The sequence below is a fragment of the Phyllobates terribilis genome, unplaced genomic scaffold, assembly GCF_046119375.1.
Source record: "Phyllobates terribilis strain yellow unplaced genomic scaffold, ASM4611937v1 Scaffold_3__8_contigs__length_932513732, whole genome shotgun sequence".
Classification (NCBI taxonomy): domain Eukaryota; kingdom Metazoa; phylum Chordata; class Amphibia; order Anura; family Dendrobatidae; genus Phyllobates; species Phyllobates terribilis.
In genome coordinates, this window is record NW_027362763.1 from 420,450,245 (window position 1) to 420,474,670 (window position 24,426).

A 24,426-nucleotide genomic window follows, 5' to 3' on the forward strand; every position below is an offset into this window, starting at 1 on the left:
TTCCCTGTTAAAAACCATTCTGTTGGTTGCTGCCCACTGCTCCAGTTTATTTAGGTCTTTTTGAATCCTCTCTCTCTCTTCTCTAGTATTAGCTATCCCTCCTAGCTTTGTGTCATCAGCAAATTTAATCAGTTTACCCTCAATTCCTTCATCTAAATCATTGATAAAGATGTTGAACAATACAGGTCCCAGGACGGAGCCCTGTGGTACCCCACTTGAGACATTCATCCAGCTGGATGTGAAGCCATTTACAATCACCCTTTGAGTCCGATCACTAAGCCAGTTATGAATCCACCTAACAGTTGCCTGGTCCATTGCATACTTGGTCATTTTTTCAATAAGGATGGTGTGAGATACTTTGTCAAATGCTTTGCTGAAGTCAAGATATACTATATCTACAGCATTTCCCTGATCCACCCAGTCAGTGATTCTGTCATAGAAGGAAATTAAGTTAGTCTGACATGACTTGTTAGTTATAAACCCATGCTGACTCTGGTTAATCACTTCATTCTTATCCAGGTACTTACGTACATGTTGTTTAATAATTTGTTCAAAGATCTTTCCTGGTATAGAAGTCAGACTCACCGGCCTATAGTTCCCTGGGTCCACCTTCTTCCCCTTTTTGAAGATAGGAACAACATTTGCTCTTCTCCAGTCTTCTGGGACTTCTCCTGTTCTCCAAGAATTTTCAAAGATTATGGAGAGTTGTTCTAAAATTTCTTCTACGATCTCCTTCAGTACTCTGGGGTGTAATTCATCTGGACCTGGAGACTTGAACTCATTTATGTTAGCTAAATATTCCCTCACAATCTTTCTGTTTACAGATAACTTGGATTCTTCTATTCCTTTAAAAGGACAGTGAAGATCAGTTGATGTTACATTTTCTTTCTGAGAGAAAACAGATGGAAAATATGAATTAAAAAGTTTGGCCTTCTCAACATCCTCTCTTACCATTTCTCCATTTTCATCCTGTAAAAATCCTATAGCATCTTTGACTTTTCTTTTACTTTTGACATACCCCCAAAATCCTTTTTTATTGCTTTTGACATCTCTTGCAAGCCTTAATTCATTGTCAGCTTTAGCTAACCTGATACATGCCCTGCAGGATCTGCAGACTGCATTATAATCTTCTTTAGATATGCCTCCCTCTTTCCATTTAATAAACATTTCTTTCTTTCTTTTTAGCATGTGTTTAAGTTCTGTGTTCATCCATCCTGGTTTCCTTAAATGCTTCCCATTCTTCCTACTTTTCGGGATTGTTAACGATTGTGCTTTGAGAATCTCATTTTTAAAAATTTCCCATCCTTCCTGGACATTTTTGTCCTTAAGGACATCCAGCCATTGGATCCCTCCTATTCTCTTTCTGAGTCTCTTAAAATCTGCCTTTCTAAAATCTAACCTTGAAGTTTGAGTCTTCACATGTCTTCCTCCTCTAGTTATCCAAAATTCTATAATAGCATGATCGCTGCCTCCTAGGGTCCCAGCCACTTTTACCTCCTCAACCATTTCCTCCCTGTTTATAAGGATTAGATCCAAAGTAGCAGATCCCCTTGTTTTCTCCCCTACCTTTTGGAAGATAAAGTTGTCAGCAAGAGAGGATAAGAATTTGCTTGACCTGTTAGTTTTACTTGAGAGAGATTCCCAACAAATGTCTGGATAGTTGAAATCTCCCATGACCACTACGTCATATTTTTTTGAGAACTTGGTCATTTGATACATAAAGAGTTCATCCATATCTTCAGCTTGCCCAGGTGGCCTGTAGTAAATGCCTACAATGGTGTCCTTTCCGTTGTTCTCTCCTTGTATTCTTACCCAAACAGTTTCCACAGAACTCCCAGTCTCTGAAGCTTCAATCTCTGTGCAGATATACGCTTTTCTAACATACAATGCGACACCTCCTCCTCGTTTATCAAGTCTGTTTCTTGCAAATAAGTTGTATCTTTTTAGCCTTTTATTCCAATCATGTGTATCGTCCCACCAAGTTTCAGCGATTCCAATGACATCATATTCCTTTTCCTGCATTAGTAGTTCCAATTCCCCTTGTTTGTTGTCCATGCTTTGTGCATTTGTATAAAAACATTTTAGTTTGTGATTGGTTTCTCTTCCTCCCATATTTTTATTGTTTAAATTGTTTTGTCTTTGTTCTTCCTTTCCACTTCCAGTAGCAGAGATCTCAATAGTATTTGTCAGCTGTATGGCTTTTTCTGGCCTTTTGCTTCCCTTCCCACATGGTTCTAGTTTAAAGCTCTCCTGATGAGTGCAGCAAGGCAATTTCCAAATACATGTTTTCCAGTCTTCGTAAGGTGCACCCCATCTCTAGCAAGTAGTCCATCGTATAGGTAATTCATTCCGTGATCCAGAAATCCAAATCCTTGTTGACGGCACCATCGACGTAGCCAGTTGTTCACCTGTAGAATCTTATTCCACCTCATTGTTCCATGGCCATCCACTGGGAGGATGGATGAGAAGACCACCTGCGCTCCCAATTCTTTCACTTTCTTGCCCAAGTCTTCAAAGTCACTGCAGATGGTTTCCAGGTCCTTTCTTGCGGTGTCATTTGTCCCCACATGTATTAGCAGGAATGGGTAGTGATCTGTAGGTCTGAAGAGTCTTGATATCCTGTCAGACACATCTTTAATTTTTGCTCCTGGAAGACAGCACATTTCTCTTGAGGTTATGTCTGTTCTGCAGATAGCCGCCTCTGTTCCTCTTAACAGGGAATCCCCCATGACCACCACTCTCCGTTTTTTCTTCACAACATTCTTCTTTCTCCATCCAGGAGGATTCTGAGGGCTTACAAGGTTATTCATTGCTGGCAAAGTCTTATCTTGCTGTATTTCTTCATGGTTCTCCTGCGTGAGAGCCTGGTACTGGTTCCTGAGCAGTATGGGTGCTGACTGCCTCTCGATCCTCCTGCTTCTCTGGGTCACATGCTTCCATTCCTCTGTTTCGTCAGGTGCAGTTCGAATTTCTTCTCTTTCTGAATCATGAAGAGATAATTCTGCTCTGTCTAAGAACTCTTCACCTTCCTTAATGATTTTCAAGGTAGTTAACCTCTCTTCTAGATTTCGCAACTTTTCCTCCAACAGGGACACAAGCTTGCATTTCTGGCATGTGAAGTTTGGCTTTTCCACTGGCAAGTCTGTGAACATGTAGCAGGATATGCAGCTCACCAAATGGCTCCTGGACTCTTCCATGTTCTTATTGTTAATGTTCTGGTTTACCGATGTCCTCTTTTCAGCTCCAACAGCCAAAATCCAGTGTTCTTTGAGCTCACGGAGACTCTTCACTTACCCCAAAATGCAGTGGGAATATGCAAATTATCTCCTCAGGACTCCTCCCCTGGTTTACCGATGTCCTCTTTTCAGCTCCAACAGCCAAAATCCAGTGTTCTTTGAGCTCACGGAGACTCTTCACTTACCCCAAAATGCAGTGGGAATATGCAAATTATCTCCTCAGGACTTCTCCCCTGGTTTACCGATGTCCTCTTTTCAGCTCCAACAGCCAAAATCCAGTGTTCTTTGAGCTCACGGAGACTCTTCACTTACCCCAAAATGCAGTGGGAATATGCAAATTATCTCCTCAGGACTCCTCCCCTGGTTTTGTTCTTGTAGGGATCCCTCCCTCACATCTATAGGTCTTCGTTCAGACTAGCTGAGGACTTTAGCGGGTCTGATCGCAGGATCAGGTTCCCCGTTACATCATAGGGATCTAGCTTAGTTCTATTGTAGGGACAGATCTCCTGTCTTTCCTTAGTGCTTGTAGCCTATCATAACAGTAAGTCCAGCCCAAAAATATCTCTAAGGAAAGACCTCCAGTTTCCATCATGGTGTCGGTTCAGGATTTGGCTCAACGCCTGCAGGGACTCTCTCTGGAGGTGGCCGAGCTCCAACAACACGTGAGTAGCTGTTCTGGAGCGCATTTTGTGGAGACAAAGGTACGATTGCCTGATTTATTTTTTGGTGAACAACAAGATTTTTTTTCCTTTAAAAATGCTTGTTTATTGTATTTTCATTTGAGACCCAGATCCTCTGGTGATGAATCTCAGCGCATAGGGTTCATAATGTCACTTTTGCGCAAAGAACCTCAGGGATGGGCCTTTTTTCTCCAACCTAGTGATCCGTGCTTTAGATCAGTGGATAGTTTTTTTTCTGCTTTGGGGTTGTTGTATGATGATCCTGATCGTGTCTCATCAGCTGAGACGGAATTGAGACTTTTGAGACAGGGATCAGGTAATGTGGAAAATTATTGTACTCACTTCCGTCGGTGGTCTGCTCAGGTGGGGTGGAACGATTCAGCTCTGAAAAGTTTGTTTCTTGCTGGGCTAGGTGAAAGGGTTAAGGATCTTCTTATTGCTTATCCTACACCTGGAAACTTGCTGGAGGCAATGCAATTAGCTATACGGGTGGACAGGAGACTGCGTGCAAGGGTTAATGAGAGTAAATCCTTTGCCATGTCAGCTCCTAGTCTTGAGAGGGTCTGTACTGACATTGGAGAGCCGATGGAGATTGGGGCGATGTCACCCCGCTCTCAGTAAAAAGACCTCAGGTTTTCTGAAGGTTTGTGCTTTTATTGCGGAAAATCTGACCATTTCATTAAGAACTGTGTGCTTCGTATGAACAAAGAAAAAAAAAAAAGGTCAGTTACGCCCGTATAGCCTGTTTAAACACTAAGGGGGTATTTCTTTCTGCTACTACTGCAGCTCAGGAAGAATTAATTGAATTTCGGGTATTTGTGGATTGTGGTTCTACTCTGAATGTGATTGATGGGGGATTCTTGGAAAAACTTAAATTAAAACCCAAACCTTTGTCATCCTCTATTGCCGTGGTTTCTGTTGATGGCTCTCCCTTGAAATGTGTTACTCACAAGGCTTATGAATTTCCCTCACTATTAATGGTATTTACCAAGAAAATTTGGATTTGGTAGTATTAAATAATTTGCCTTCTCCAGTAATTTTGGGGTTACCCTGGTTAAAATTGCACAATCCTGTACTAGATTGGTCTACTAATGAAATTAAGTCCTGGAGCCCTAAGTGTTATGACAAGTGTTGTAACGGGCGCATTGCTGCTGTGGATAAAGGGGAATTACCTGTACCTATTCAGGATTTTTGGAAAGTTTTTTCTGAGGAGGAGTCGCAAATTTTGCCTCCCCATAGAGACTATGATTGTACCATTGAATTTGTCCCTGGAGCGACTCTTCCTAAAAGTCGTTTATTTAATCTTACTATTCCGGAGAGAAAGGCTTTGGAGGAATACATACAGACGAGCTTGGCCGCCGGTCATATCAGACCCTCTAAGTCACCTGTGGCTGTTGGATTTTTTTTTGTTAAAAAAAAAGGACGGCGGTTTACGTCCTTGTCTGGACTTTCGCGAGATTAATAAAATTACTGTACGTAATCCCTACCCACTGCCATTGATTCCTGATTTGTTTAACCAGTTAGTGGGGGCCAAGTGGTTCTCTAAAATTGATCTCCGGGGGGGCATACAATTTGTTGCCCATGAAGGAGGGTGATGAATGGAAGACTGCTTTTAACACTCCTGTGGGTCATTTTGAGAATCTGGTTATGCCTTTTGGTCTTACCAATGCACCAGCATTTTTTCAGAATCTTATTAATGACATCCTTAGACCTTTGATCGGCAAAAATGTGGTTGTGTATTTGGATGACATTTTGATTTATTCGCCTGATCTGGAGTCTCATTGGCGGAGCGTACGTGAGGTATTACAGTTATTAATTGACAATTTGCTTTTTGCTAAGCTAGAGAAATGTGAGTTCGCTGTACAGAGAATTAGTTTATTGGGCTACATTATCTCCAGCCAGGGCTTTGAGATGGATCCGGTGAAAGTTCAAGCTGTGCAGGAATGGCCTAGGCCTATTGGTTTGAAATCGATACAGAGGTTTTTGGGTTTCGCTAATTATTCCAGAAAATTCATTAAAAATTTTTCTATTATTGTTAAACCACTGACCGATCTCACCAGGAAAGTTGCTAATACGGTTCAGTGGACTACTGAGGCCATTGAAGCCTTTGTGTTTCTAAAGGAGAGGTTCAGCTCTGCCCCCATCCTTATGCAGCCTGATGTGACTAAGCCGTTTTTGGTTGAGGTTGATGCTTCTTCTGTGGGGGTCTGTGTTGTCTCAGGAAAACAAGGATGGAGTACATCCCTGTGCCTTTTTTTCAAAAAAATTTTCTGAGACTGAACTTAATTACGATATTGGTAATCGGGAATTGCTGGCTATTAAACTCACATTTGAACACTGGCGTCATCTCTTGGAAGGTGCTGAATTTCCCATTCAGGTTTTCACTGATCATAGAAATCTGATCTATCTTGATGCTGCCAAGCGCTTGAATGCCCGTCAGGCTAGGTGGGCACTTTTTTTTTCGCGGTTTCATTTTTCCATTACTTACATCCCGGGTACCAAGAATGTTAAAGCTGATGCGTTGTCTCGCAGCTTTTCTCCCATGGTCGGTGCTGAGGAGGAGGAGAGCATTTTACAAGAAGGTGTTGTGATTGCTGCATTGGACTCCTTTTTGGAAGATGAGATTCTTAAAGCACAGGAGAATGCCCCATCTAACACTCCCCATGGGAGGTTGTTTGTGCCTAGGACCTTTAGGAGAGATTTGTTTGTTGAGTGTCATGAGTCTCGGTTGGCAGGTCATCCTGGAATTTCTGAGACCAAGAGACTTGTGGGTCACAGTTTTTGGTGGCTTGGATGGCAGAAGGAAGTCATTAAGTGGGTGCGTCAATGTACTGTGTGTGCTAGATCTAAGTCTTCTCATACTCCTGCTGCGGGGTTGCTTTGTCCTCTGGAGGTTCCTAGTGCACCTTGGACACATCTGGCTATGGACTTTATTACTGACCTTCCCTCCTCTGAGGGTTTCACGGTCATCTGGGTGGTCGTGGACCGTTTTAGCAAGATATGTCACTTGGTTCCCTTCATCAAACTGCCCTGCGCTAAGACACTCGCTAAGGCCTTTGTCAAGGAAATTGTCAGACTCAATGGTGTTCCTACTGACATTGTTTCTGATAGGGGACCTCAGTTAGTGGCTCGTTTTTGGCGTGCCTTTTGTGACAGGTTGGGAGTTCATTTGTCGTTTTCATCTGGATATCATCCTGAGTCTAATGGCCAGACAGAAAGGAAGAATCAGGATGTTGAGCAGTTCTTGCGTTGTTTTGTGGCAGGCAATCAAGAGGGGTGGTCTAAGTTTCTGCCGCTTGCTGAATTTGCTCTTAACAACCATACATCCTCTTCTGCTGGGTGTTCGCCTTTTTTTTGTTGTTCTGAGAGACATCCATCTTTTGGGTCGTTCTCCAAATTGGTATCGGCTGTGCCTGAGGAGAGTTTTTCCGGTGATTTGGAGAGAGTTTGGACGGATGTGCGTGGTAATCTTCAGGAGGCTAACAAAAAATCTAAGAGGTACTTTGACAGGAAACGTCAAGAGGTTTTGTTTACGGTTGGTAACATGGTTTGGTTGTCCATCTGCGGTTGAGGATTCCTTCTAAAAAATTGGGTCCCAAGTTTGTAGGGCCCTTTAAGGTGCTTCAGGTAGTTAACCAATCTACTGTTAGGTTGGAGGTTCCTACCTCCTGGAAGATTAATCCGGTGTTTCATGTTTCTCTATTGAAAAAAGCTGATGTATCAGATAGAGACGCCACTGCCACTGTTCCTCCAGTGGTGGACGGGGAATATGAAATTTCCCGCATCCTTAATTCTAGACGGTATAGGGGGAGTTTGCAGTATCTCGTCGCTTGGAAGGGTTTCGGTCCCAAGGATAACTCATGGGTGAGGGCGGATGATGTTTCTGCTTCCCGACTTGTCAGAGTGTTTCACAAGAGGTTTCCTGATAAGCCTGGGCCTAGGGGATCCGGAGGATCCTCTTAGAAGAGGGGGTACTGTTAGAACTCTCCTGTTAGGTTTTTTCTATTTTGCTGGTCACATGACCTTTTTGCCTATTTAATCCTGCTCCGCCCTTCTGGCCATGCTGGACTTCATTGTAATTTCTACTCTTAAGCTAGCCAGGTGCTTTGTAACCTTTCTCAGTCAGTTTAGCTAGGTCTTTTGACCTTTATGTTCTGTGTTGTGTGTTTGTCGTTTTACTGCTACAATTTCTGGAGGTGTCCATCTTTCTCCCAGTCCCTAGTTCTTGTAGGGATCCCTCCCTCACATCTATAGGTCTTCATTCAGACTAGCTGAGGACTTTAGCGGGTCTGATCGCAGGATCAGGTTCCCCGTACATCGTAGGCATCTAGCTTAGTTCTATTGTAGGGACAGATCTCCTGTCTTTCCTTAGTGCTTGTAGCCTATCATAACACAGGTCGTTCTGGATGCAGCGATACCAAATATGTGTACTTTTATTGTTTTGTTTTGTTTTTTTTTCATAATATTTATTGATGGGTACATTATATTTTTATTTTTGATGGATTATTTATTTAATTTTTTTTTTATATTTCTACAATTTTTTTTTCAATTTTTTTTTTCACTTTCTGAGACTTTTTTTTACTTTTATACTTTGTCCCACTATGGAACTTTCACTTTTTTTTATTCTGATCGCCTGCATAGCACAGGAATGAAGCACCATACCTGTGCTATGCAGGCTGTCAGCGCTGCACAGAGAGAAGATCATTTGGTCATGCACTGCGCATGACCAAACTATCTTCCTGCTGTCTGGTGACCCGGATGTTGTCATGACGACATCAGGTCGTCATGGCAACATCCGGGAAGCCGCGGCAGATAGCGCTGGAGGCCGGAAGAGGAGGTGAGTATTGCGATCACCTCCCCTTGCCACCGCAATGCTGCTATCGACTTTGATCGCAGCATTGCGGGGGTTAATGTGCCGGGAGCGGTGCAGGACCGCTCCCTGCACATAGTACCGGGTGTCAGCTGTGACAACCAGCTGACACCTGGCGGCGATCCCTCCCACACAGCCTGTGTGCGGGCGTGATCAACATGACTTATTAATACGGGTCAGGCTCTTAAAGCCCAGGGCACAGACGCGTATTAATACGTCATGGGCTTTAAAGGGGTTAACAACCTTCCCATGTTATTTGTATTTGGTCCAGATTGTAGACACAGCTGACTGTGAACAACCAACATCTTTTGCAACATTGCGTGATGATTTACCTTCTTTTAAGAGTTTGATAATCCTCTCCTTTGTTTCAATTGGATCCATGATTCATGTCAGTCCACTTGGTGCAACAACTCTCCAAGGTGTGATCACTCCTTTTTAGACGCATACTAACGTGCAGATCTAATTTGATGCAGGTGTTAGTTTTGGAAATGAAAATTTACAGGGTGATTCCATAATTTTTTCCTCAGAATTGAGTGATTCCATAATTCTTTCCCTCTGCTTGGTCTGAAAAAAATTACCCTTACTGAGTACCACATTTTTTATCTTGATTTCTTTTAGTGTTTCTTAAAGCCCTAAAGTTGCCATTTGAAATGACTTTAGTTTTGTGCCATGTTTGTGATCTCCTTTTTTTCAACAACATTAAACCAACTGAATAAACATCCTCCGAGCCCGGTGATTGCATAATTTTTGCCAGGGGTTGTATATGCATACTTCTTTTTTCTTGGTTTTCTCATGCTTAATTGGTATGCATTAGGATAAATCCCTTTTGGATTTTGGTGGTGCCCACTACTTCTAGTTGTTATCTCTAGAGTTTTCCGAGTTCATACAAGCAATGAATAACAATGATATTGGTTTGGTAGTTACCTTGTAAATATAACAGAAAGCGTTATCCTTCCTCGATTTGAAAATCACCAAGCAAGCGAACGGCACATTGTCGACAAGCATTTTTAGGAAAGCGATTGCGACCAACAGCCTTTTAAAATGGGAGCATCACCATTCTACTCCATTTAAAAGAGGCATTCCCAAGGGGCAATTTTTACCCCTCAGGAGAAATTGTTCATCACTGCATGATTTTAATAAACAAGCTGGTGAACTTAATGCAATATTTCACAGGCATGGCTGTCTAGAATAGGTTTTGAGTAAAGCCTTTGAACACGCACTGGCAACACCTAGAGTGGAACTCCTAACTCCACATGAGAAGAAGAGGGAGGATAGGTTTGCTAGAAAGATTGGAAACCATGATGACAAATGGAAGGAAGTGAGAGACCTCTTGGATACCTATTGGCCTATTCTCAAAATTGATGAGGATATTGGAAAGATTATCACGGAACATGAATCACATATCGATGGGGCAGGAATCTCCAGGACCGTTTAGTCCATAGTCACCTCACCCCTGAAAGACCCGAGACTACTTGGTTGAATCGATGTTTTCTCAAAGGGACTTTCAGATGTGGGATATCTAAGGCCTGCGAATTTATTAGCTGAGGATCAGAATTTACATCCATGGGCCAGAGATATCAATGCAGGGATTTTATTAACTGCAAAACGCAAGGCCTTGTATATTTGATTACCTGACCTTGTCCTGTCAACTATGTGGGCAAAACGATATGTCCGTTTCGTAGACGAATTCTCGAACATGTTGGTGATGTTAACAGAACACAGGATAAATCTGTTGCAAAACATGTTTGGTCAGAGCATGGAGGAGATGCTGGATGTCTCCATTTCCAGGGCATTGAGATTGTTAGACCATCTCCTAGAAAAGGGAACTTTAACAACAGGGTTCTACAGAAGGAGGTCCAGTGGATATTTCGAATCACCAGTGTTAAACCACTTGGCCTTAATGATACTCTTTCATTTGTACCCTTCATTTAAACTTCCGGTTTCACCCCCTCCCCTTTCCTTAACTCGCCTCCCCCCCTTATTTCCTTTCTTTGTCATCGTCTGCTCTGAGGCTTTGTGTTGAGGATTAGAAAGCAAGTGGGTAGTTTTAATTTATTTTGTCCTCTTCTGATGTCCCTTTAACATCTCCCCCCTTCTTTGTAACATATCAATTTGGCTTAAGAGTTTCTAACATGTGTTGTACATGTATATCAGTACCAATGCGGTACACCACATGGTGTTCTATGGGCATCATGCTTCTTGTTTGCTGTATAATTTAATCACTGTTTTTAATAATCTGTGTTTAGACGCGCACTTGTAATGTGACCAATGCATTCTCTATTAGGTTTATTCATTGGTGGTATGTTTAGGGTTTAGATCAGCACCTTCATTACTGCATTGGACGCTATGCCTATGCTTTTCTGTACAACCTCTTTTGCTCTACCACTAGTCGATCGAGACAAGCCCCCGTTGTACACATCATGGGGGATTCCCTACCTCTGAGATCTTATTGGTCACTAGCTGGCCAATGAGGATGAGGCCAGGGTTCGCATCACAGTGTGGGCGTGGCCGAGCCTTTAAATATGCGGAGTCCTGGTGGCGCCATTTGATATAATCTAATGCACTAGCAGGACACATCACTGGCGTCTTTGTGCTGACTTTGTGTATCGGGGGGGTGATCTCTCGCAAAGGGCAATGTAAATGAAATGTGGAGCCCCACATGAATTTAGAGATAATCACTGATGCTTTGTTTAAATGGCAAAGATAAGCCATAGCTATCTAGGGACAGATTAACAGAGAATACATGCCAAGGTGCAATATATACCGTAGGGATTAGCAGCAATGTCCACACGGGAGACTTGAGTACAAGGATAGTTGCACATCCCAGAGCATGTTGTACTCACCTTGGATGTATGTGAATTGTAGGTTTAATTGTTGATAGGCATATGGAGAAGTGTACTATAAAATTAATTTGGGAACTCTTCTCCTGGAACATATCCTCTAAACATGCTGCTATATTAACCGTGATTCTATAGAGGCTAGTTGTAGTAATTTAAAGGCACAGTGCATATTCCCCATTCTAGAGTGGATGTCCTATGTTTGTAATATGGTTGTGACAGACATACAGTTATATGAAAAAGTTTGAGCACCCCTATTAATCTTAAGCTTAATGTTTTCTTAAAATTGGTGTTTTTGCAACAGCTATTTCAGTTTGATATATGTAATAACTGTTGGACACAGTAATGTTTCTGCCTTGAAATGAGGTTTATTGTACTAACAGAAAATGTGCAATCTGCATTCAAACAAAATTTGACAGGTGCATAAGTATGGGCACCCTTATCATTTTCTTGTTTTAAATACTCCTACCTACTTTTTACTGACTTACTAAAGCACTTTTTTTGGTTTTGTAACCTCATTGAGCTTTGAACTTCATAGCCAGGTGTATGCAATCATGAGAAAAGCTACTTAAAGTGGCCACTTGCAAGTTGTTCTCCTGTTTGAATCTCCTTTGAAGAGTGGCATCATGGGCTCTTCAAAACAACTGTCAAATGATCTGAAAACAAAGATTATTCAACATAGTTGTTCAGGGGAAGGATACAAAAAGCTGTCTCAGAGATTTAACCTGTCAGTTTCCACTGTGAGGAACATAGTAAGGAAATGGAAGAACACAGGGACAGTTCTTGTTAAGGCCAGAAGTGTCAGGCCAAGAAAAACATCAGAAAGGCAGAGAAGAAGAATGGTGAGATCAGTCAAGGACAATCCTCAGACCACCTCCAGAGAGCTGCAGCATCAACTTGCTGCAGATGGTGTCACTGTGCATCGGTCAACTATACAACGTACTTTGCACAAGGAGAAGCTGTATGGGAGAGTGATGCGAAAGAAGCCGTTTCTGTAAGGACGCCACAAACAGAGTCGGCTGAGGTATGCAAAAGCACATTTGGAGAAGCCAATTTCTTTTTGGAAGAAGGTCCTGTGGACTGATGAAACCAAGATTGAGTTGTTTGGTCATACAAAAAGGCGTTATGCATGGCGTCAAAAAAACACAGCATTCCAAGTAAAACACTTGCTACCCACAGTAAAATTTGGTGGAGGTTCCATCATGCTTTGGGGCTGTGTGGCCAATGCCGGCACCAGGAATCTTGTTAAAGTTGAGGGATTCATGGATTCCACTCAGTATCAGCAGATTCTTGACAATAATGTTCAAGAATCAGTGATAAAGTTGAAGTTACGCAGGGGATGGATCTTTCAGCAAGACAATGATCCAAAACACCGCTCCAAATCTACTCAGGCATTCATGCAGAGGAACAATTACAATGTTCTGGAATGGCCATCCCAGTCCCCAGACCTGAATATCATTGAACATCTGTGGGATCATTTGAAGAGGGCTGTCCATGCTCGGCGACCATCAAACTTAATGGAATTGTTTTGTAAAGAGGAATGGTCAAAAATACCTTCATCCAGGATCCAGGAACTCATTAAAAGCTACAGGAAGCGACTAGAGGCTATTATTTTTGCAAAAGGAGGATCTACTAAATATTAATGTCACTTTTCTGGTGAGGTGCCCATACTTATGCACCCGTCAAATTTTGTTTGAATGCAGATTGGACATTTTCTGTTAGTACAATAAACCTCATTTCAAGGCAGAAACATTACTGTGTCCAACAGTTATTACATATATCAAACTGAAATAGCTGTTGCAAAAACACCAATTTTAAGAAAACATTAAGCTTAAGATTAATAGGGGTGCCCAAACTTTTTCATATAACTGTATAAGAGGATTGGAATCCACTATATTTCAATGTTTTTAGAGTTGTAGTTTCCATCATCTATAATTTTGTGTCTCCTGATGAGTTGCTCTAATCAGAGCAACAAAACGCATCGAGACAGAGACTATTTGTTTTTATGACCACAGTAGATCACATTTTGGAGTTTTGGTTTGTTTTTTTTGTTCATTTTGTCTTGTCAATTCTCTGTCGCTCTAGGAATTGAAATACATGACTGCACCATGTTGTATGTCAATTAGGTTGTTTTTATTTTAAGAATACAAGTTAAGTTCTATTATTATCCCTTCCAGTGAGTCCTAATAAGAATTCAGGGATAAGTAAACCTATTACTGATATTCATAAAAATGTAAAGTTTGAAAATTGCGAAATTAAAAAAAAAAATGTCTAATTTTTTATATTTTCATAAGTAAGCGCAATTCATATCCACCAAAATTAACCACTAATATGAAGTGCAATATATCACGAGAAAACAATCTCTCAGAACCACTGGGATGTTTTAAAGCGTTCCAGATTTATCACATAAAGTGACACTGGTCAGATTTGGAAAATGAGGCTCAGTCATTAACGTACAAAGTGGCTTGGTCCTTAAGAGGTTAAAAAGAGTAACCGTGATTTTAATTTTATAAATCAGCAGGTCACATGAAACTAAGCTCGTCACAAATCTGCCACTGTGTCCTAGGGATGTAGAGAGTGACAGCTTAGCCGCCTAATAGATGGCAGGGGCGTATTGGACTGTCAGTACTGTAAATAGCAAGATAATAATCACTGCACACGGTACTGAATAATTTTGCTTCAAGTGAAATTTATTCCAATGTGAAATCAATGACAAAGTAAAAGCTGACGTTTCAGCCACTACGTGGCCTTGATCACAGTGTCACTAGAAATAAATAAACAATCCAAATAAATACAAAATAAATACAAAAATTCATATGTTATTTACAATATTGGCACATAATTTGTGAACTTATGTCAAATGATCATTCCAGTAAACAGATCTACATAAATATAAATTCATCAGGTCAGCTAGCACTCAATGATCTAAAAGAGAGTAGTTCAAAGGTAGAAAGAAACTGCCTGTAGGCTGTTGTATGAAAGATGCTTGGAGTAGGTGTTTGAACCTGTTAGGTCCTGCATCCCGGTGATCATAAGAGTCTCCCTATACTTGCAAGATGGTACTGGGACCTCAAAGAGAATAGGGCAGGTCTCAGGTGAAAATTATGATTCCTCCTGGCCGAGTGGGTTCCAGTTCAATTATGACAATATCAATACAAGAAGGTTCCCTTGACCTAATCTAATACAATATAAGAAAATTGAGCCATACCCCTGTGCCAAGTAAATTTTGTATATAGTGGACCGTTCCTTATCCCAGGTATCCAATATATGGTTCATGCAAAACTGCGTGATAGGGAATTCAAAACAGTGTGTCTTATTTCATTTGTATGTGTCATCACCAGCAATGTCTGCAGATAGAGAAGAATTCTATTTTACCTTGGAGTAGTCTTAATAGAAGGAAAAATGATTTCCAGGTACTGGTCCCTACTTTGCTTTAGAGAATATTATTAAAGTTATAATGAGAGCATGGATCTGTTGGTAAGGTAGAAGAAATCCAATTTAAAAGTACATAAGCATAGTGATAAAATTAACTTATCTTACATCTCCATCGGTGTAAACAGCTTGCTGCTGTGTCTGCAGCCGGCACAATCCGTACCCTGGCGGTGTGTGGTACATTGTATGGAGCAGCGCTCCATGATAAAGGACCTGCCGGTCATGTGACCGGAAATGGCGTCAGACGCCAGCGCTTGCGCAGACGTCACGGTACCGTCTCTGAAATGTGGCCTTGCTCCAATGAGTGCGGTGGACATGGAGATTCTGTGACGCTTCTCCCTGCGCATGCGTGCTGCACACAATGGGCCACTCAGTAATAGCAGGAGACCGCGGGGTTACAGTTAACCCACTGTTATAGAAGTCCTAGAGCACTTGAAGATAAGTTTAGGAGTTTAGTACTGTAAATAGGATAGCTCAGCCCCCCAATCAGGACTGGAGCGTGCTGACTATCCTCATGCTGATAAGGGATAGTCCAGCTGCCCAATCAGGGCACTTGGTCGAGTGCGTGCCTTGTGCTTTAGTGTTCTGCTGTTCTGATCTTTTGCTTTCTGACCTCAGACCTTGCCTTTTGCTATTCTTTTGCCTAACCTATTTGTCTCTATCTGCTCTGTTTTGGACTGCCGACTTCGGACTGTGACCCGTTTTCTCTTTTGTCTTGCCCCTCTGCTTTTGACATACACTCTTGGTATTTGACCCTGGACTTCTTGACTCCCGTGTCTCACAGCATGTGCGTGAGAAGTGATGATAGCCAGCGTCACATTATGACTGACCATATACATTGTTTCTCCAGTATGGATCCCATTCATATGCTTTGTGAACAGGTGGCGAATCTGACTCAAATGATTCAGGATCTGGCCAAAGAGCAGCGAAGCCTTGAATCTTCGCAGTCACAGGTGCAGGGTTAGATGTCTAGCTTGCTAAATGCTTTTCATAGCTTTTCACTGCCGGCAGTGGCTGCGATGTCTGTACCTTTCCGAAGCTCTTAAGGACACTCTGGCTCTTCATGCTCCTTGTTCTTTGGAGTAGGCTATGACCCAGGCCATACAGATGGATCACAGAATTCGTGAGAGGCGTGGTGAGCAGGAGGGTGCTTTTTATATTCCCCCTGAGCATGTCCATTTACATGAGATATAGCTGATGGAAGTTGGAGCTGCCAGTTCTCATGCTGTAAAGGGGAAACGTCGACGCAATCTTAGACTCTGTCTCTACTGTGGTTTCGCTGGACATTTCATAAAGGACTAATCAACCCGCCCTCAAGCAAGCAAGCGGGAAACTGGGAAGTCCAGTGGCTACCCATAGAAGAGGGGGTACTGTCACGAATCCACCGCACCCAGGGTGCTAGGACGCAGTGAGTGACAGCTCAGCCGCCCAATAGATGGCTGAGGCATACTGGGCTGTGAGTATTGTGACTGGAGCGTGCTCACAATCATCATGCTAATTAGGGATAGTCCAGCTGCCCAATCGGGCTGGGGTGTGCTTGTCTGTACCCATGCAAATTTAGGCTGGGCCTGCTGGGGTTCCTCCAGGTGTCACCCTTTCAGAGTGATCACCTGGCTATTTAGCTGGCTGGCAATTCACAGACCATTGACAATTGTAGCTTTGATTTGTCGAGTGCGTGCCATGTGCTTTAAGTTTCTGCTGTTCTGATCTTTAGATACCTGACCTTGGACCTTGCCTTTTGCTTTTTGTTTGCCTAGCCCTTTGTCTTTATCTGCTCCGTTTTGGACTGACAACTTCGTACTGTGATCTGTTTACCCCTTTTTCTTGCCCCTCTGCCTTTGTACATATAAGTTAGTTATATCATCTAATATCCGTTTATTACTTCCTATCAGAACAAGATCAATCACAATGTACATGAGCACCCGTGGCTTAGAGGGTTGTACCATGATTAGGATCTAAACATGATCCAGTTGATCGCAATACAACAGGTTCAATTCCTGCTTCAGAAATTATACATATATATATTTTTTAAAATATTTTTTAAATTATTTATTATATATTTTTTTGCATTGAACTATATCTGTTTTTAATTAATTTTTAATCATGCTAGCAATATTTTATTCCTGATGCATATATACATTGATGGATACTCAAATTTATGCCTTTTTATTGATTGGATTTTTCTGCCTTAACGGTCACATTGTTTTGGCGCCAGTTTTTTTTCACATTTTTTGTATATATATGTCCACTCCTTGCTATACCTGACACAAGCTATGCACTGATGAAGTGGACAGGACGTCCACGAAACGCGTCTTATTTTAGCCTCTAAATAAATGGATTCTTAACCAAGCACTGGGTATTGCATCACTTCGTTTTGACCCGGAGGAGCGCGGAATCATTGGCACTTTCTTGCATCCACAACTTATGGTACTTTGACACTCTTGGTATTTGACCCCGGACTTCTTGACTCCCCTGTCAAGCCGTGAGTTGTCCATGAGAAGTGATGATAGCCAGTATAACACTTTTGTAATGTATCTTATTAGAGAAAAAATATCTTCTTTCTCATTCTGGATTAACCTTCTTCTTTAAAAGGGTAAAATCTTTATTCGTGGAAGACAGACTTTCCAATTACTGAGAGAGAAGATTACAGTTGGTGCTTTTATATCCTATGGAGGAGGGAGGACCTAAAGGCAGACACAGGCATTCTGCTACAAGTTCTCAAACAAACTGTACAGTTTTTCATATAACTTTATGATCACCAACTGCCATCTCCACTCTCCTTGCTTTTATGTACTGGCCATTTTGAATATCTCTTCCAGTAGGACAGGATGGTGACTGCTCGGTTGTAGAAGAGAGGTAGTCACAGTTGGTTTTCTGTACACCTGTGTTTCAAAGGTACCCGAGGTGAGCCTTGAGATCAAAGCAACCAACAAAAAAAGTAGGCTTTCCTTTTGGATGTCCGGGTCAGGGAAACTCATATAAAAATATATAGCACGCAGTTCCACATTTTCTCTTATATGTCCAAGGTCATCTGGAAAATACTATGGTCACCTACTACAAGACCAGTAGCAAATTTCACGTGTTGGACTGCCCATTGCGGTGTCCCAGAACTAGTTGTAGAATCTTCCATCTAAGAGAAAATATTTTCTTGGGCATAGTATTGACATTCCCTGGTGCATTCACAATGCCTCATAGCCAAACTAGCTCACATCAACGCCACATACATTAAATTCTCTCTGTTCTCACTTCTGCTATACTGTTGTACTGTCATACACTCCTGCTAAATATTGTCTGTTGTGTCTTATGTTACACATTTAGTAATGACTGGAGATGAAGATGGCTGTTATTTTGTGATCACACGCCATTTCCACTTATGACTAGGGCTACAAAGTCAACTGCAATCCATCTACAATAGTTTGACGGTAGTAAAATAACCCACATTTTGGTTTTGTCTGCTTTAGCAATAACAGTATTACGATTTTTTGCTTTTTTATGTAGTTTTAGATCAAATATATGCAGAACATGCTAATAATATGCAAGAGTTGAAAAAATGGAAGCAACATTTTATAAAGATGTTGATTCATACAGTATCGTGTATGAGCGCCACACACAGATATAAACACACTTACACGTCTTGGCATGTTACCAGTGAGGTTATTAATGGTTGTCTGAGGAACATTCTGCCATGCTCAATGTATTGGGTATACAAATCATGAAGATCTGCTGTTGACAGCTTTCTTTGCAATTGCCAACAAATGACGTCCTATGTGTGCGATAGGAGACAAGTTCGGAGACACTTCATACATTGGTAGCATGTTTAGATCATAGAGGCCGCTCACAGTTTCTCAAGCAACATGCAGCCTGGCATTGTCGTGTTTCACAGCTCCAGACTCTTCTCATGTGGGATGGAGGAATACATTGATGCTTGCCAGTCTTTTCTTGCTTCCAACATTTTTAATAGGTCAGTGTTTTTTTTTATCATAAGACTTTAGGGCCTCAACGTCTTGTCAGCATAGAATCCTATAGAGATTGTCTATGCCTAAGACCAGGGGTCCTCAAACTTTTTAAACAGGGGGCCAGTTTACGGTCCCTCAGACCATTGGAGGGCCGGAATATAGTTTTTTTAAAAAAAACTATGAACAAATTCCTATGCATACTGCACATATCTTATTTTGACGTAAAAAAAACAATACAGGAACAAATACAATATTTAAAATGAAGAACAAGTAAAGTTAGATAAACCGGTATTTCAATAGGCAGGTAAATGTCCCCAATAGGCAACATAGGTCCCCAATAGGCAGGTAAATGTCCCCAATAGGCAGGTAAATGTCCCCAATAGGCTGCATAGGTCCTCAATGGGGAGGTAAATGTCCCCAATAGGCAGGTAAATGTCCCCAATAGGCAGGTAAATATCCCCAGTAGGCAGCATAGGTCCCCAATAGGCAGGTAAATGTCCCCAATAGGCAGCATAGGCCCTCAATGGGGAGGTAAATGTCCCCAATAGGCAGCATAGGTCCTCAATGGGCAGGTAAATGTCCCCAGTAAGCAGCATAGGTCCTCAATGGGCAGGTAAATGTCCCCAATAGGCAACATAGGTCCTCAATAGGCAGCATATGTCCTCAATAGGCAGGCTATTTCCCCCTTATAATGCCCCATGCAGGCTGTTCCACCCTTATAATGCCCCATGCAGGATGTCACCCGCCATATAATGCCCCATGCAGGATGTCCCCTTCTCCCACCATATAATGCCCCATGCAAGATATCACTCCCCTGTCTTTATAATGCCCCATGCAGGATGTCACCCCCCCCCATATAATGCCCCATGCAGGATGTCACTCCCCTGTCGTTATAATGCCCCATTCAGGATGTCACCCCCCCCATATAGTGTGCCACGCAGGATATCACTCCCCTGTTGTTATAATGCCCCTTTCAGGATGTCACCCCCCCATATAATACCCCATGCAGCATGTCACTCCCCCATATAATGCCCCATGCAGGATGTCACCCCCCCATATAATGCCCCATGCAGGATGTCACTCCCCCCCCATATAATGCCCCATGCAGTATATCACTCCCCTGTCGTTATAATGTCCCTTTCAGGATGTCACCCCCCCCATATAATGCGCCACGCAGGATATCACTCCCCTGTCGTTATAATGCCCCTTTCAGGATGTCACCCCCCCATATAATGCCCCATGCAGCATGTCACTCCCCCATATAATGCCCCATGCAGGATGTCACTCCCCTGTCGTTATAATGCCCCATTCAGGATGTCACCCCCCCATATAATGCGCCACGCAGGATATCACTCCGCTGTCGTTATAATGCCCCTTTCAGGATGTCACCCCCCCATATAATACCCCATGCAGCATGTCACTCCTCCATATAATGCCCCATGCAGGATGTCACCCCCCCATATAATGCCCCATGCAGGATGTCACTCCCCCCCCATATAATGTCCCATGCAGGATATCACTCCCCTGTCGTTATAATGCCCCTTTCAGGATGTCACCCCCCCCCATATAATGCGCCACGCAGGATATCACTCCCCTGTCGTTATAATGCCCCTTTCAGGATGTCACCCCCCCATATAATGCCCCATGCATCATGATAATGCCCCATGCAGGCTGTCACCCCCCCCCATATAATGCCCCATGCAGCATGTCACCCCCCCATATAATGCCCCATGCAGGATATCACTCCCCTGTCGTTATCCCCATTCAGGATGTCACCCCCCCCATATAATGCCCCATGCACCATGTCACCCCCCCCATATAATGCCCCATGCAGGATGTCACCCCTAATATTATGTCCCATGCCTCCATACATTAAAAAAAAAAATGCAATACTCACCTCCCTCCTCCTCACCTGCTGCCGCTGCTCAGGTCTGTACTCCAGCGTCACCCCGCTCTGCGCTGCCTGTGACGACTCAGGGGAGGGCGCGGTGTAAAGATGTCACCGCACCCTCTGACCTGACCCATCATAGGGAGTGCGCACCAGGAAGACAGCGGATCTGCGGAGGCACGGGGAGAGGTAAGTATCCGGCTGCCGGGGCCCTGAGCGAGCGGGGGGAAGGGCGGGCCCTGGCACAGCTCTCCTCTGCCCACAGCTCGGCGGGCCGGATAAAAATCCTCCGCGGGCCGCATGTGGCCCGCGGGCCGTAGTTTGAGGGCCCCTGCCTAAGACTATGGGTCTCACTTTGAGTGTGATAAAGCCTTTGTGAACCTTGGGTGATCTGTAGAATGTTGCAATCTGTGGACATTCAGGGAATAAGAGCATACTGAAATCAACTGCAACTTTGGCAGAACCAATAATTAGAGGTGCTAGGTACTCCAGAGCAAGCTATGCTCTTGTCTTGTAAAGTCCTCTCCATTATTCTATATATCCTCTTAAGCAATTCAAAACAAGGCAAAAACTTTAAATTATAAAATACATCAGACATCACTATGGGGCATTATAACAAAGATTACTCATGGGAAAATATAGCATGTCTATAGTATATATATATCAAAAACCAGGTAGTAAATATAACATGCACATCATGGAATCAAACTTATTAACCCCTTTACCACCTTGGGTTTTTGTGTTTTCTGCTCCCCTTCTTCCCAGAGCCATAACTTTTTTTATTTTTCTGTCAATATGGCCATGTGAGGGCTTGTTTTTTTTGCGAGACAAGTTGTACTTTTGAACGACACCATTGGTTTTACCATATAGTGTCCTGGAAAACGGGGAAAAAAATTCCAAATGCGGTGAAATTGCAAAAGAAAGTGCAATTCCACAATTGTTTTTTGTTTGTTTTTTACCATGTTCACTAAATGCTAACACTGACCTGCCATTATGAGTCTTTAGGTCATTACAAGTTCGTAGATACCAAACATGGTATCTACACAATGAATAAGGAATTCTTTCTGAAACGCGTTTGTCTATAGTACACTCTCCTAGTGTTTATTCACATTTGTCTCTAGAAAGTCGTTCACTTTCATTTTTAATGTGAACATTCATTAAAATCAAATAATTTTTTAAAGAAGTTTGGAATACTGGATTTTTCTCTTTTGGCTTACTCTCCTGCGGCACTGCTGGCTTCCGTGCGTAGAACTTCTAAAGTGGGTGAGCTGACTATTCCTTTACTGTTTTGTTACCAAATGAATAGGTTCATTTTTAATTAAGTGGTGAAAAAAAATTCCAAAGTTTGTAAAAAAAAAAAAACAAAAACAAAAAAAAACATGGCGCCATTTTCCAAGACCCGTTGCGTCTCCATTTTTCAGGATCTGGAGCTGGGTGAGGGCTTATTTTTTTACATGCTGTGCTGATGTCTTTATTGATACCATTTTGGGATTGATACGATGTGTTGATCGCCCATTATTGCAATGTTACAGTGACCAAAAAAAACATAATTCTAGCATTTTGATTTTTTTTTCTCGTTTTGCCGTTTACCGATCGGATCAATTCTTTTTATATATTTATAGATCGGGTGATTCTCAATGCGGCGATACCAAGTGTGTGTATTTCTGTTTTTTTTTATTGTTTTATTTTGAATGGGGCAAAAGGGGAGTGATTTGAACTTTTATATTTTTTTATATTTTTATAAACTTTTTTTTACTTTTCACTGGCTTCAATAGTCTCCATGGGAGACTATGGCGCTCATAGCAGTTAGGCAATGACAACCACAGGGGTCTCCTGCAGACCCCGTGTTGTCATGCCAACCCATCGTCAGCCCACAATCATGTGACGGGCCTGCGGGTCTTAAGACACGCTTCCGGTGGGATCATGTTAAATGCCGCTCTCAGAGATTGACAGCGGCATTTAACATGTTGACAGCTGCGGGTGGATCATGATTCTACCCGCTGTTGTTAGGGCCACATGTCAGATGATGCAATCAGCTGTTATGTGCCTGAAAAGGTGCGGGCTCTGCACCAAAAAGTGGTAGGCGACCTATGACGTACCTATACGTCATAGATCGAAAAGCGGTTAAACATGTCAGGGCAAATCGTTAAATAGCTGAATAAACAAAAACAAGACAGAAAAAAATTATATCATGTCTTCAAATAATGATCAAAGTACAAAAGTTTATTGAAAGGTCAGGACTAGTGGGAGGGAGGGTATATACACACATGGAGAGCATGGATGCACATCACATACAGGTATATGCTTATGATATATATCAAATTATCCATAGGCAATCATCTGGGGATAAACATCACCACATATACCAGGGCTCCTGAATGGATGTGCGTCCACCCCGATACGCGTTTCGGCAAAGCCTTTGTCAGGAGCCCCAGGTGATTGCTTGCACTATTTACCATTTGGATTATTGTGCAATGTGTATTCAATGATATGTACGCTGTTTGTGTGTATGTATGTATGTATATACATGTGTATGTATGATATGTTACACTGCTAACCTGTGGTACAGATTGATTTTCATTATATTTACACTAGGGCTGTCATTGTGCACTGAGCTATGTACCCACTATTGGATAATTTGATATATAACCATAGGCATATACCTGCACAACTCCACGGAAGATAACCAATATGAAAACCTAGCTTGGATGTTTAAGAATGTGTGAAATGTTGATATCCAAGACTTTGAGTGGTTTGAAACAATTTTTCTCCGCCGAAATATAGATATTTAGGGTTTCAGTTTTAAAACAGTCAAAATTGCAAAATTTCTTTAGCAAATTTTTTTTTTTTTTTTGCAGGTTCCTAGAAGATCTTGGCTTTACCAAAGAAGAAATCTTTGTGTTTACAGAGTAACTGTTCTCATAGAACCATTCCTGATCAGCTGCTGTTAGAAATGTTTGTATATCTTTGTTACCATTTACTATGCACAATGATCATCAAAAAAAGGATGAATTAAGTTGAGACCCTTTTGCCTATACTTTCTTCAGGATAATATACAGTTTCAAATATCTTTTGTGCTTGGTGTTTTAATTGAAATATGTATAAAAAAAATATATTGCACTGTAAATATCCTTTATAATAAATAAACTTTGGGTACGATCAATGCATAGTTTCTTTATTCTGAATGTAACACTGCTATCAAAATAAAGCAGCCTTGTGTTGTATTTTTTTTGTATCTTATATCCTTTGTAAATAGATTTTTAAATCCTTGCAAGCAGGGTTGCCAACCATCCAGAATTCCTAGACTGTAAAAAAAAATGTAATACATCTGTGATTTTTTTTGAAGCTTAAGAAACTGCTACATGTTTATATGACTGTATCATCTTTTAACAATGGTTTTTCAATATGTCCATAAAAAATATTAACTCTGTATTTTTTTGGATTAGCTATCCATAAATAGAAAAAAATCAAGTTGGCAACCCTACTTGTAAAATTATTTATTTTACCTGCTTATATAACACAACACT

At 41.8% G+C, this 24,426-nt stretch overlaps 1 protein-coding gene across 2 annotated transcripts in view; it reads left to right on the plus strand.

Annotated features, from left to right (window-relative positions):
• The window catches only part of CYB5R4 (cytochrome b5 reductase 4), a 544,645-nt gene extending 520,522 nt beyond the window's left edge, over positions 1-24,123 (plus strand). For both annotated transcript variants that reach the window (XM_073675649.1, XM_073675652.1), the window contains one exon: positions 23,758-24,123. In XM_073675649.1, coding sequence (XP_073531750.1) covers positions 23,758-23,812 — 55 coding nt within the window. In that variant the 3' untranslated portion in view covers positions 23,813-24,123. The remainder of the gene's footprint in view (positions 1-23,757) is intronic.
• The last annotated feature ends 303 nt before the right edge of the window (positions 24,124-24,426 follow it).